The 14,697-nt window shown below is 42.6% G+C and overlaps 1 protein-coding gene across 3 annotated transcripts; it reads right to left on the reverse strand.

Moving 5' to 3' along the window:
- Window positions 1-1,773: 1,773 nt before the first annotated feature.
- LOC119285618 (ribosome biogenesis protein BMS1 homolog) lies at window positions 1,774-14,681 on the reverse strand. 3 transcript variants are annotated; one of them, XM_037564950.1, is made up of 18 exons: window positions 14,519-14,681; window positions 14,070-14,216; window positions 13,904-13,994; window positions 13,690-13,808; window positions 11,746-11,936; window positions 11,000-11,210; window positions 9,479-9,716; window positions 8,551-8,958; window positions 8,104-8,208; window positions 7,766-7,944; window positions 6,991-7,343; window positions 6,689-6,779; window positions 6,388-6,606; window positions 5,245-5,484; window positions 4,490-4,699; window positions 2,683-2,949; window positions 2,394-2,597; window positions 1,774-2,311 (listed from the first exon to the last, which is right to left on the reverse strand). In XM_037564950.1, the coding sequence occupies exons 1-18, from the start codon at window positions 14,648-14,650 to the stop codon at window positions 2,159-2,161; spliced, it is 3,558 nt and encodes a 1,185-aa protein (XP_037420847.1). In that variant the 5' UTR covers window positions 14,651-14,681; the 3' UTR covers window positions 1,774-2,158. The 3 variants fall into 3 exon arrangements, with proteins under 3 accessions (XP_037420847.1, XP_037420846.1, XP_037420845.1); XM_037564949.1 differs by having other exon boundaries at window positions 8,542-8,958; XM_037564948.1 differs by having other exon boundaries at window positions 8,104-8,206; window positions 8,531-8,958.
- Window positions 14,682-14,697: the final 16 nt, after the last annotated feature.

A 14,697-nucleotide genomic window follows, 5' to 3' on the forward strand; every position in this document is an offset into this window, starting at 1 on the left:
AGCGTGTCACCTGACATGTGGGCCCGACCTGTCGGATACGCGGTCAATACGCGCTTATACGGCTGTCAGCCCGTTATGCATCACTTAGGCCTTGAATTGGTACTGAACTGCGACATGCACGAGTGGTGGTACCGATTGGTGAGTAGGTGAGCAAGTGTGGTACCAACGTGCAATTAACTCTCTCCTCCCCATCTCTGCTCATCCCGCTCGAAGGAGAGAGCTCCCATGGCAACGCCGGCCACCCCGCCCCGCTACAGAGAACCAGGGAGGGTCGACGGCGCCCACCACCTACTACATCCTCGCCGCAAAAGGTGGGTGCTGAAGCCCCAAGCGCCACCACCGTGGTGCTGCAACCTAGCATGGGCGACACAACATGTGTGAGGAGGCGGCCGCTCGTCGTTGCTGCCGGCGATGCGATGCCCCGCTCACCCACGGCCATCGTGCCGCGACGCAGCAATTCGCCCGTCACCGCCATGCTGCGATGCACCTCGTTGACGGCTCGGCGCTACTCCTACTGCGAGGACACCTCGTCGCAGGGTTGCTCTGGCTGCGACGCAACTCGTCCACAACAGCCAACATAGACGCCCACTCCATTATAGCACCGGTGGCGTCGCGGCCACTGCATCACAACTCCGGCGACGTCGACGTCCGTTGCATTGCAGCTCCGGCGGCCGCTTCATCACAACTCCGGCGACGTCGACGTCCGTTGCATTGCAGCTCCGGCGGCCGCTGCATCACAACTCCGGTGACGTCGACTTCCGTTGCATTGCAGCTCCAGCGGCCGCTGCATCACAACTCCGGCGGCGTCGGCGACCGTTGCATTGCAGCTCCGGCTGCATCAAGGCCGCTGCATCACAACACCGGTGGCGTCGACGACCGTTTGCATTGCAGCTCCGGCGACCGATGTATAGCAGCTCCGACAGCGTCGCCACCGCTGCATCACAACACCGGTGGCGTCGACGACCGCTGCATTGCAGCTTCGGCAAGGCTGGCGGCTGCTACATAGTAACTCTGGAGGCGGCGCGGCTGCTGCATCACTGCTCCGACGACGTCGCGGCCGCTGCAGCGCAAACTCCGGCGGCGTCCACGACTGCTGCATCACTGCTCCAACGGCGTCGCGGCCGCTGCAGCGCAACTTCGGCGGCGTCGACGACCGCTGCATCACAAGTACGGAGGCGTCAGCGACCGCTGCATCGTAGCTCTGGCAACATCGACGTCCGTTGCATCGTAGCGGGACAGTGGGCGACTGGGCGTTGTGCTGTGGCGCGTGAGGCGAACATGTGCATCTGAGAGGAAGTGGGATCCGTGGGACTTTGAGTGAACGGCTATGATGTGCATGATCGGACGGTTATCAAAGCGGACGATAATTGCGAGTTATCAACCGGCTTACGCCTAGCATCGACCAAAAATTACACATCAATTGTTACATTTGCCACATGAGCCTTCAAGTACCTATGGAAGTATACCATGCAAGCATTATACGACAATGACACTGCTTATTCGTACGTTCACACCTGAAAACCAGTCAGACTAAGAAGATGACTAAATAAGCTCTACAACAGCCTATGTACGTGTTTCTGTAAAACGATCTACCTCACTCTACTATCTGTGATAAATTCACATTGCATTATGTTTGTAGCTACATCCCCTACCTATTCACTACTAACATTGCTACTAACTGGGTTCTTGCGCCATTGGCGCAACCGGGTCATCTAGTATAAGTAAACATTGCATGCAAAAGAAAGTAGCCAATCATACAAGGGCAGGTCCACGTGTCGAAAAAACACCAGCCAATCAGAACCAATGTCAACATCTCTCAAAGCTCCACCGTTACAAAACCTGACGAAACAAAATTGGCCAACTGTTCTCTCTCTCAACTTACAATTCAACATACGATCCCAGCTAGTCACTCGTAAGGGTGACAAAATTCACGGAGGTACACGCTTACCGGTGAACATGGTGTCACTGGCCATAACTTTTTGCGAGTGACTAGCAATATCACATGCATCTCCAACTAGATCGCTACTAGAGGTTTCATGAGTCGTCTGCTGCCAGCCGTGCCAGTGGAGTAACATGTCTTGGGTAGACAGTGCTCTGGCTGGTGCTTCTATGTCATGGAAACGCGCGTGCAGAGACAGACCCCTTGTATCTTCCGCGCCTACTTTCGGGCGCGCTTCTTTTTCTTATCTTCTTCCCTGTATCTCTCACGCCTATCTTCCCTCTGCCGCTTCCTTGTTATCTCATCCGTCTTGGCTTTCTGCGCCTCGTGAGCTTTCTTCTGCAGCCCGCGCTTGATTTTCTCCTTCCTCGTCTGCATAAATCAAGCGCATGATAAGCACCACGCACAACAATGCATCAAGTTAGAATATGCTCATGTGCACATAACATGTCACCTTTTCATGCTTTAACAGATGCAACTGTTGAAGAGCTCCATGTATCTTCTTCTCGCCAATATTCATAATCTCCGGTATCATGTCCACAGCTGATCCTTTCTTGCCCTTAGGCCTATCCTTCGGCTTTGATTTAAAAGGAAGCAAAGGTTGCAGTTTTCTAGGGACCTCTATGGCGTTGAACTTCCGCACTTTCCGCTCAATACCCTGCCATGATAACATGTGAGAGAGATGGTAAAAACGGATATTAAGAGCGAGAAAGGGTTCCTGACAAGAAATTAAGGCTCACAACCTTGTAAACCGAGTCTTTGTTGTGTGGAATAGGTATGTTGTGTGCCTTCCGCAACTCAGCAGTGGTTCTCATGCCTTGCCACATCTGATCTCGGGGTTGAAGAGAAGTGGTCACAAGATTACAGTAGGTGGGAACTTCAACGTTGACCCATGCTCGCATGAAGACAATGTCACTCATAAGAACTTTGTCCTCAAATGTGCACCTCGCAATGCCTTCCGTATTTTCCCCTTTTCTCCTTAATGCATCTCCTGGTTCGATCTTTGCTGCCTGTAACAGAATACTATTTAGTGCCTACATTTGAATATTTAAATGACCAGAAAAATGATGAATTTGTCAGCTTCAGGGTTTCCATAGTCCAGATTGACCTTGAAGTTTCCTCTCCAACAGCAAAAACAAACTAATGTGCTTACACAGAATCCAGATAAGATTCCAATCTACTAATAAACATACATCAATAGGGGTGCCTACATGGCCCACGTTTTTTCACTTCCTTTATTATTTATTAGTTTTCTTAGAGCTACAAATAACACGTAAACTAGCCCACACAATTCTGAAGTTGCTAACTTACCAAAATCTAAAATGATACTCCCTCCGTCCCATATTAATTGATGCTGAAATGGATGTAAGTGCTAGATACATCCATTTAGCCCGTGTTATTAAAGCCCAGTTGTTTCTAACGGCAACAGATTCTAACTTGGATGTTACAACTCAATTCGCTGCCTACAACCTCCTTGGACTAGCCCGTGAACATTCTTCAATTGGCCCATGACAGTCTCTTTGCAGCCCATTATGGATCATTCACATTGAATGCTCCCTGCAGCAAACAGCGAAGCACAACCTGCACAGCCTGGTGCCCAGTTTATTGGTTCCCACCTTGGCCACTGCAGAAGATTGAAGTTGCGGTACCATCTATGAGAATTAGGTTTGCAACATTTCTTTAGTAGACCAGTGCCTAGTTTCTGAGCAAATGTTCTGGTCAGAAGATAATGATGATTCTCCAAGAGCCTGAGTAAAGCAAAGCTCAAGCTTTGTCGAGTCCTCAGCGACCCAACCCGAGGTTTTACGAGCCGAGTCTGAGTTAACCTTTGGGTTAATACGCTCATGGTAAAAAAAACGAGCTCAAGCTGAGTTTGGTTGTATTCGCTCTGGTTCAGCTGGTTGACAGCCGTACATTTATCATGACCTCGTGCTTGTACTAGATTTCTATGAAACGCCTTGTTACTGTCCGCCTTTTTAGGCATCAACTTACTAGGGGTATATCCACAAAAAAAAACTTACTAGGGGTAGAGAAGATAAGGACGGACAAGTACAAGCACATACTACTTCGACTTGTCCATTGGCGCTGCCAAATATCCCCTTCACAAATCTCTCCAAAACTATAATTATAGATATGACAGGGACAGACTGAGAGTTTTATAATGTCCGCTTGTAGTTTTCAAGGTTCTGTACAGTTATCACTTCCATTGGCGTCCCTGAAAAGCTAAAAGGTTCTAGTTAAGAACTACTAAAACTTGGGAGTTTAGCTATAAACCTAGCCCATGAGACGATAGTTGGTCATTCTCAAGATCTTCAATTTGGTTTGATCAAGGAGAGGAAAAAAATGTGTATGCAAAAGGTTTGTTTCCTAGCCAGGCCACTTTGTGTGCTGTTACATCTTACATGTCCATTACAAGACCAAAGACAATGCAACGATATAAAAATGTTGAGAAATTGTGGAGGCATAAAATTAGACGATTAGATTCATCAAATCATAAGATACTATAAATAACTACCACGGATTATTCAAGCAAGCCCTTTCATGTATTACCTTCTTAACTTGTCCTCGGATTCCACTTACTGTCCGAATTGCTGCACCTTCAAACCTAGCAACCTCTAGATCAGATGTGAACATCCCTTTAATTAAGGCGGTTTTCTTAAATATCTTGCATGGTGCGCCTGTGAGCTTGATCTTCTTCATAATTCGGGCAGTATTGTTGAATTCCTGAACCCAACCAGTTGCAGTAATTCTAAATGGTACCTGCGTGAATGTGCAAGCATCATTGCAAAGCATATCAGTAAATATACTAAAATGACTATTGCTAAAACAGAATGAAACTACAAACTATTATCAAGTAGTGCAAACTGAAACTCCGAGATGCATGTTACAGTGACAGACACTTAGTGAACATGTCCATCCAATAAAATGATGGTCACTCCTGACTAGCTTTCCATGGCATTCATAGTGCCTAACTTCTTCAGAGAAATGGTGAGTTCAACTTTTGTCTTAGAAGAGAAAGCATGAAACGTGGAGAAAATAAAGTCGGGGACATAAGTCAGGGCCTTGGCAACACAACAATTGAAGATTCCATTCGATTTGGTTGTGATTAGATGATTATGATACTAGGCTGTTGTCACTTGTCTGCGACTATGATAGCTCTGATTTTGATTATCACTGTCTCTTGAGGATATTAAAAACAGGAACATTTGTTAGAAAATAACATGCCTAAATGTCACACCAAGCATATTTTTTCTTATTTACCACTAACCATCTATGGACTGGTGTGAACTGATCAATGAATGTACCTTGTTGCTGGAAAGACTCTGGACTGCTAGTACACCGCTTTTTGGTGGAGCCAGTGGCCCCCAGAACATAGCAAAGCAATGCATATGCTCTGGAGTGTATTTGAGCATGCGGTGCCGGCCATTTCGATCCTCTATTGCATATACAGGCGTTGTTTGAAAACGTCTCCAACCAATAGAGACAACAATTGGGTCTTTTGTCTTCAACACTTTCCTATGCCATCTGTGGCGCTTCAAGCTAACCTGTATCAACAACAAACAGGGTAATATGTGAAATTGTGGGTCACCGCCAGTATAATAAAAATGAACCAAATGACCCCCTGCAATTGCCTGTTAGATGCTACAGCACACATTTATAATTCAAAAGTGGATAGTGTTCATTAAACATCATACAGAAAAACTAGGGCAAAATATCCACTGGAAGACAAAAACAGTTATTCCCTCCATCCATATATATAGGGCCTAATGCATTTTTCGAGATTACCTTTGACTATTGATAAGATGAATAGTACATGAGATGTATAATGTGAAAGTTATATCATTGGAAGCTCCTTCTACACACGAATTTGACGGTATGCTTTGTGTAACTTGCATGTCATATATTATTGCTCTAATATGTGGTCAAATTTAGGCTTGAAAAATGCATTAGGCCTTATATATATGGATAGAGGGAGTAAACATCAATATTCATGCTGATTTGTTTTTTATGTATCTCCCATATGAATATGATTTTCAACTTGCGATTTCACGTATTAATAGAATATCACCCTCCTCAAATACTGCAGTTTTCAAGACTTTCTGAAAACTCTTAGCATCCACCAAGTTTTCACTGTAAGTCTGTAACTTGGAATGGAGGTGTACTTCTCATGCAACTAGGTTAACTCTAACATCCAGATTTGACTAATCTGCGGCACTACAATCTACACCACCAAATAATCAGTCAAGATCTGTTCCACTTTTTCCTTCTGACTGCCGCGATAATATTTACACGTGATGTAAATGTGGAAGGTTGAAAGCTCCATGTAACATTATTTTACAGTTATGTAGAGTATTCGTAGTTCCAACATCAAGTAACTGCACCAGCATATTTCAATTCCTTAAGCTACTGATCAAGAAAACTGGAAGTATAAATATAAAATGGCTGACCTGCATATATCCAGTGTTCTCCTCACCGAGGCCAATACCCCCAACAAGAATGGGGTGGCAAGGATCAAAATGCTCAACTAGCTCATACGGCACACCATGTATCTCTAATCTGACGTAAGTACCAGTCCTAAATCCTTCAATTTCTACTCGGGTATCTTCATCCAGATCATTGAGTTCAGATATATTCATTTGCTTGCGGAGTTCAATTTCCTCCTTCAACTGAAAAGATACAAAAGCTAGATCAGTCTCCTTTCTTTTTTCAGGAGCAGAGCTGAGAAGGGCAGAGAATGGCACAGCATACTTTGTCAAAATAGCCCCCTGCGTCAGATTGCTCTCTTTTCGATTTCTTCTCGTTATCAACTTCCTCGCCAGAGAGGTCCGATCCATCATATGTAGGTTTCAGTCAAGGAATGAAACAAGAAATGAGCAAAAATGCATTTCTAATTTCTAGTCAAATAAAAAAAAGTTCAAGAAACCGGTCAAAATAAACAGATCATGGAGGTGCTGTTCCAGTCTAAGAGGCAAGCAAAAGAGCGCGTCAAGAACAAACTGCAAATCGAAAGAGAAATAAAGAAAGATAAAACGATCGCGTATTAAGGATATTCTGAATCAAATTTTGCTTTAAGCGCAAGCTTCTTGAGTCTTAGTTCTTCAACTTTTAGTTCGTCTTCTTTGTGAACACCTGGCTTCCCAGCTGCACTTTCAGCAGCCTGGCTCTTGTGCACCTCACCAGTTTCCAGATCTTCAAAATCACCATCGATTTCTTCATCACCCTCTCCATTTTCATCTACCTCGCGTCCTCTCAGAGAAGCTTTTGACCAATCTCCAGTCACAAAACGGTCACGGATGCTTTTGATGAGATCTTCGTTAGACCAATCACGTAGCTCCACTTTCAAGAACTTAGAGTAATCCTCAGCATCAATATCGTCAAAGCTTGGTAATTCATTCTTTACTTGCTGCGAATCACAAAACAAAGTCATCTATTGATTCACACTAATAACAAAACTAGCAAGATATGTAGAACTCTGTGCACTATAGTAGATTCTCCAGGTAACCCATCACGCAATAAAATATACGAGGTAAAATGCTCACATGAACATATATTAGCACTGCATAGTGTGTACCTTCATAAATATTGTGACCAGGAGAACTATAAAAATGATAGCAAAAAAGTGCAGTTGGGCACTATTTTCTTTGCCCCCAGCATACAGATGGCTTAAGTATAATAAGGAAAAACAAGGGTCTACTGAAGTCCCTTCTCTGTTGACCTATTTCTGATCGAATATGGCTATCAAACCAGAGATCATGGATAATCTATCCTAGAGAAGATAAGATACCTCGTCTACCGTTAATTATCATGCATGCAACACACAATTACCTTTTTTTGTCCTTTTGGTACAAAAATTTCTTCATCAGAGCTATCTTCTTCGCCGCTATCATTGTCTAGTTCTGCTGAAGCTTGCCCATATACAAGTTGCATTAGACTGGCACTCCGTCTGGCCAGTGTTCTAGCAAGTAAAGATTTTTTCCACTTCGAAGTGTTTTCAGCTCCATCATCTAAATAAAAAAGGTTAGAATTGAAATGTCAAAACAAAATATTGTCAGTGCTTTATTCTTAAGGAAATTGGTTCAGCAAAGAAATTAGCATAACTAATATGTATGTGCAAGGATTGCTGGGTGCATGACGTAAGATATGCGTGTGAAATTGGTTCCTACCTGAATCAAGAGCTTCTCCACTACCATCTGATGATAAAGAACCTTCAGATAGATGGTCATCGTCAGAATCTTCATTATGACTATCATCTTCGTTATCAGAACCCTGTATTTCAAAACAAGGTTAAAATATTTTTACAGACTCAGACTGAAAACCCATAGTACCATAGAAGAATTAAAAAATGAGTAAATGCCTACAAAATGCCACTTTATATTGACAGGTGAACTTAGGAAAAGCTAATACCAACCTATGGTCTTATAGGTTGCCTGGGTGGGTTACATTTCACAAATAAATGCATGTTCAACAATTATTTCTTAAATATAAAGCATTTGCGGGAAGTAAAAGGAACATAAACCAAGTATGTAACACAAAACAAGAGAAAGAAAGCTATCCACTGATATGCATTGATACTAAGGGCAAATGGTAAACCTCATCATCATCATCATCATCATCATCATCATCAACATCTTGAAAATTAGCTGACACAGCTTTTCGCCTCATTCTTCCATTGCAAAATTCCACTTCTTCTCTCAAGTCAACGCCATGATCACTTGGCTGAATGTCATCATCATTGTCACCTTCACTATCACTAGAGCACTCAGAAGAAGAGTGCCCATTGCTCTCCAGGGTGCCTGCACTACTAAGGTTATTACCACCTACTTGTGCCAAAATGTTAGCTTCTCCCTGGTCATTCTGTCTTGAAGAAATGGCATTGCCTGTCATGTCACTGTCTTCGGACTGAGCAGCAGGCCGTCTGCCGAAGAAATTTATAAAACTCTGATCTAACTTCTCATCAAGGGAGTATTTGGTGTTCTGAAGAGTCTTTACTAGAGCCACACCGACATCATTACCTTTCCCTGTAGCATGGTCAGCAGCCCAGCAAACAATTAAGCATAGATATGTGATAAACTATTAGAGATAAATATTATATTAAAGGAAAGTCGCACACACTTTCAGAAGCTCTGTAATAGTCATATGGCACTATATGGAATGATCGGAAAACCATAAAGATATTACAGGGGCAATTTAGTCAAATAACTGGTCCACCAGCAAAAGTTTCTCTACTCGGATTATTTTCCCGAGGCACAAGCAGCAACTATGTAGCAGCCAGCCTCACTTTGCAATCTATGTCTCAGCAACACTCATAAGCCACAACATTTTTTGAATGCAATACCAGGTCAGCGACACAATATCAGCAATCAATTGAGTTTCCAGTTTGGCATTAAAATATCCTTGTTAACCAAAGCATGTTTATGCATGGTCATTTCATACAAAACTATTATCCTGAATAAGTATACATGAAAAAACTCCAATTGCAGGCAATCACAGTCGAGGGGACCAAATTCAGGTATTTATAGTTTAACATGCTGGTCGTACCTTGTTTCTTAGATGCACTGTTGTCATCAGTGTTTGAAAACTGAACAAGATGATCATTGATGTTGATGTACACCGCATCCTTGTCATACAGGAGATCCCCAAGACCAGACATTGGGGCATAGAACAGCTTCTCCTTGTCACGTAGTCCTCGCTTCTTTGCAGCCGATGGCAAAGGGCAGGGATCAGCCAAACTTGTTACACCAGACAAGCTGAAATCACCTGCTCCTGTGATATGCACCTGCACAAATTACAGCAGGTGTTAGCATCCAAAAAAGTAGGATGAAATCAAACACAGAGAGAAAAGAACAGGAACAACAATGCGTACATGCATCCTTCTAAGTGAGGTGAAGTCCAATTCCTTCTAATGTGCAAGGACTAAATACTGACACACCTCTAAATTGTGTTTGGGGTTGATATCTCACTTTCCTGTGCAGTCATCCTCGGTATTCACAGCAGTCCCATCAAATTTAGTGCATAATAATTGAAGAAAACCTCGCTTTCTAACCCTATTGAAAAGCATTTGGTCCCTTTAAAGAATGTTCCCATCTTTAAACAAATAATTAACAACCAAGTCACCATGTAGGCATGGCAAGGTACTCCAGCCGTGCCTATTTACATGGCATCCTCGTTTTTCGTGATTGAACTTTGATCATCATTTTCAGCAATAATATATTAATTATATGTTAAAACTTAAAAGTATACCATTTAAAACTACATTTTAATACAAATTGAATGGTACGATTTTTTGACATATACCACATTTTATTGGTCAAATTGACGGTCAAAGTTGAATCTCAAAATACGTGTGCACCATGTAAATAGGCACGGAGGGAGTAATCAATAATGTATTAAGACATCACAAAAGTAATCTGGCTACCTAATATGTGATTTTTTCCCCAGCGATAACCACTTCATAGAAAACTCACCCACTTAAATCATTCATCACTTTAGTGTTAAAGGAGTTGTGGAGCACGGGGATCACTCTACTGTATGTGAATGTACAAAAGTAACTTGCTCATAGCAATACAGCATATGGCTTAGTAAAAGGTGTGTTCCCTTTGGTTGCAAGTCAGGAGTTCATATCATTAATGAAAGCTCTGTATTATTCGGCTGCTGCTGAAGTTGAAATAAAATGATCGAGAGTTAAACTGCACACTTTTTATTTTGAAACAGATTGAGCGATGTCTAGTACAGTTAATAAAAATAGTGCTATGCATTCCATCTAGTCAATTTCAAACTGAACAATAATTAATTATCGAATAGTAATTTCTGTAGGTTCACCCAAATCAAATTCATGCTTACTGAAAAGTAAGATCTTGTTCTTTACCTCCATTTTTGAGCTATTCAACTAAGTCCAAATATAAACTGTATTGATGAATTCATATATATATATATATTAACTCAATCATGGGAGTAATAATGCCTGTTATGAAGTATAATAGCCTTGCACAAATAAGTTAATCCCTAATTCAAATCAAAGTTCAGCAATGATGAAAGAAAAGGCATATGTTTAAATGTTACCTTGGTCCCTCTTTTCATGTTACATCCACGAAGGTAACCATACAGCGTTATTTTTCTGTCACATTTCCTATTCAAGCGCACACTTTCTGACGAAGTTACATCTTCGAATCTATCTGCTAACAAGTAAGGATGTGCCATTCGCCAACTCAAAGGGATGGGCTTGATAACAGATATAAACCTTGCAAGATTATGGACTTCTCTTTTCGTGTATCTGCACAGAATTGGACAAGTGGTAGGAGTACGGAAGTTAAAAATCCAGGTTAATGTACAGCCATGCCATGAAGCTGCAGCATAGAGAAGCCAATGCATATTGCATAGTATACCTAAATAGTTGATCCCCACTAACTCTAATTCTCTCAATATGCAGCCCTCCACATCACCAAATGTGCCACGTCATCATACACTAAAACTATTGTCTAGCACATGCATACCTCAATTTAATTGGTCCATCTTCAATGGTCCAGCATACATGCAAACTATTTGTTCACACACAATTACTTCTGAAAATAATAACTTTTGATTTAGGTCCTTTCGTTCATACAAAATTTATCCGAATTTAATCTTTAAATTCGGCAGCAACGCACGGGGAAATCACCTAGTACTGCATAGTATTTCATTATGATATGGCGAGCAGTGATCTCAAATTGGCTTAAAATAAATTACCATGTCCCATGGATCACATTTCCAGTTATTTACCAACAAACTAAGAGTCTGAACAATGAAATACCAACTTTACAGAAACTTACTTTCCATGAATGAGACCAGATAAGTAGAACAGTTTTGCTCCCTCCTTTATCTCAGCCCAGAATCGATGCTTAAGGCGCTGCTTAGTTTTCCTTAGTTTCTTTACATCTTTAAATTGATCAAGATGTGTAAGCACTCCCATTACCTTGGGGAATCCATGCACTTGCATGATATTAAGGAACTCGAATGTATCCTGGATACAAGGTTTCATTTGGGTAGCTTTAGTACAATGTGTTAACAGAAAAGATTTAACAGATAAACATAGATCAAAACAACAGGTCAGCTTCACCAATTGGTAGGAATTAACAAACTGAGATCTGGGGAATTAACATGTTGAACACCGAGCCATGAAAATGGGACAAAATAGTCATGGACAGGAAATCTAATAACTGTAATAAAGCATTTAGCCTAATGTGTAAGAGAAGTGGGATTTTCTAAAACATCCTATCTTACTTTGACCTTGAGAAAATGCCCATCTCACTTTGTAATTGATCTAGTGACCCATTTTACTTTTCGCGTGATAGAATTCCTTTTGAGTATTTATATAGATATATAGGCAAACCCCACTAGCAAACATTGATTGCTATTTTCCAGCTCTTGAGCCACCTCGTCAAAATTGTTTTAGCTGTTAGATTTGTTACCTTGGTTCACTAGTAACCGTCTGATCTGGACATGATAGCCTCCCTGCCATGCATGCAACATGCAATAGCGTATTCTAAGTGGGTTTTAACTCCTACACATTTAAGTGTGACATGTTCAAATTTTTATGTTAAGATTATTGTTTATTTGCTGCAAGAAACTTCTCACATATTTAAATCTTGCTGAATTTAAATTCTATATAATATTCAGAAATCAAATCTCCAATACCGTGGCAACGCATGGGGTTTCTATCCAAAAGCACAGGGAAGGCAAACACCCTTTATCTTCATCAGCTCCAACCCTCTCACTGCACTCTCATCCCCGCCGCCTTCTCCCCAGACTCGACCAACTGCAGCGAGAACTTCCCTTGTCATGCACCCCGACCAAGGAGAGAACCGTGGCGACAGGTGGCATGGCACTCTGCCACAGCTAGTCGTTGAGAGCCTTATATGTCATCTTCACCAGGACATAGAAGGAGGAAAGGACCACAGACAATTGGTATAATTCATCAATTAACAGCAACGGCGTAGTGCGATCATAGATGGTTTGCATGTACTGTTACATATTCCATCAATCACTAGTCATGTGTGTTGGTCGGTTGCTTGTTTTTCCCCCACTGAACTGAAGAAAGTGGAGCAGCAATGTATTGGAGCTTGTGCGAGTGAAGTACAGTGAAGAGTTCGGTTCCCTGAGAGTTTGGTGCAGCACTAGGGATCCTGACCCGATGGAGGACTCACATGAATGGACCAAGAGCCATGCTGGGTGCGCTGTTGGTTCCCTTTGTAGAGCTGCCAGAGGATGGGGAAGCAACGCGGAGGGAGTGGTGCGTTGGGGTCAGGCCAAGCAAAGCTCAACCCTTCCGGCAACAGGAGTAGGCACCATCGTGAGCTCCAGCAGCCATCAAGGTGGGGTGGAGACGGCACCCAAGCTAAGATCCAAACACCCTTGTTGGGAGAGAAAGGAGGTGAGGCAAACTAAGGAAGAAGAAGCTACTGGAGCATTTTGATCTTTTTGAGCCTGATTTGGAGGCCATTTAGCCAAAAATGATTTAAATATTGAAAGGAGGATGACAAAGTAAGATGGCTCGCTATCGATTATAATTTATAAAGTAAGGTGGGGCATTTTATCCAAGGGGAGTAAGATGCGGCATTTTATCGAATCTCTTTGTAAGAATAGAAGTCGGTGGGTATGTGCTCCTAAGGTGCATCTAAATCCACGAAGCATATTTATGTCGTGAGCCCTAGTGTCTGCTAAACAACTTAACAGGCCTACAAGTATTTATAAGAATAACAGCTTTGACAACATACCATCTCAAATCCATAGCTACCATCAATAAGCAGCAGAGCAAGATCTGCTATTTTAGCCGCGTCGATCATTCCATTGATATCACTTGGACACTCCAAGAACTGCACCCTCCTGCTTTTACCTATATGTAACAAATATATACATATTCCCAATAATCTGGTTAATTTGAAGAGCATTATCCACTGTTTAAGTATGAGATGTGAAATATTCATTAACCTGATACAACCGTGATGGGACCGCGGACATCTGACAAGTTTTGTTTAGTGTAGTGCTTTACTAGACATTTTATCAGCAGCGACTTTCCAACCTGATCGATTTGAAGTAAGCTAATGGTCAGAGAAGAATACATAGGCATCATTTTCATTCAAGAGCCATATCATACCTGCGGAGGTCCTTGGACTACAACAACAAAAGGAGGTGGTTCCCCAATAGAGCGATCCATGATTGGCACATGGAGACGGCGTTGTTCAATTTCTGCTGACCGAGATTGTAGCCGCTTCGCCTTTGTTGCTGAACGGAAGGCAAAGGCCTGGAAAAAGGCATTGCAGTCTAATTAAACGAAAGCCTCCAAAACCAGATAGGAAAAAGGAATAAAGAAACGGTAACCATCGTTTATAGTGCAATATTTGGGCATGATTCATACTTTGTACCGGAATGTTCCGCAATCAAGCACTAAACAGAATCGTCCATCCTAGGCGAGGCTCTTACAGGCACCCAGATAGGATGCTCGCCAGCCGAATACTTGACTAATCTACGGATAACAAAACAAGCGGCGAGAAAGCCCACGCTTTACGAGAGAGAAACCCAGGAGACAGCGGGCCCCATCCCTACCTTGGGGTTCTTCCTCTCGCCCCCTTCATCGTCGCCGGCGGCGCCTTTGCCCTTCTTCCGCGCCTTCGCGCCCGACTTGGCCACGCGATGCGCCTTACGTGGCTGCTCGACGCCGGCGTCCCCCGGAGCCATGGTGATGAGGGTTTTGCGGCGGCTTTGCTGGTGGGGGTTTTGCGGCG

This window comes from Triticum dicoccoides, chromosome 4A (genome assembly GCF_002162155.2).
Source record: "Triticum dicoccoides isolate Atlit2015 ecotype Zavitan chromosome 4A, WEW_v2.0, whole genome shotgun sequence".
In the NCBI taxonomy this organism is placed as follows: Eukaryota; Viridiplantae; Streptophyta; class Magnoliopsida; order Poales; family Poaceae; genus Triticum; species Triticum dicoccoides.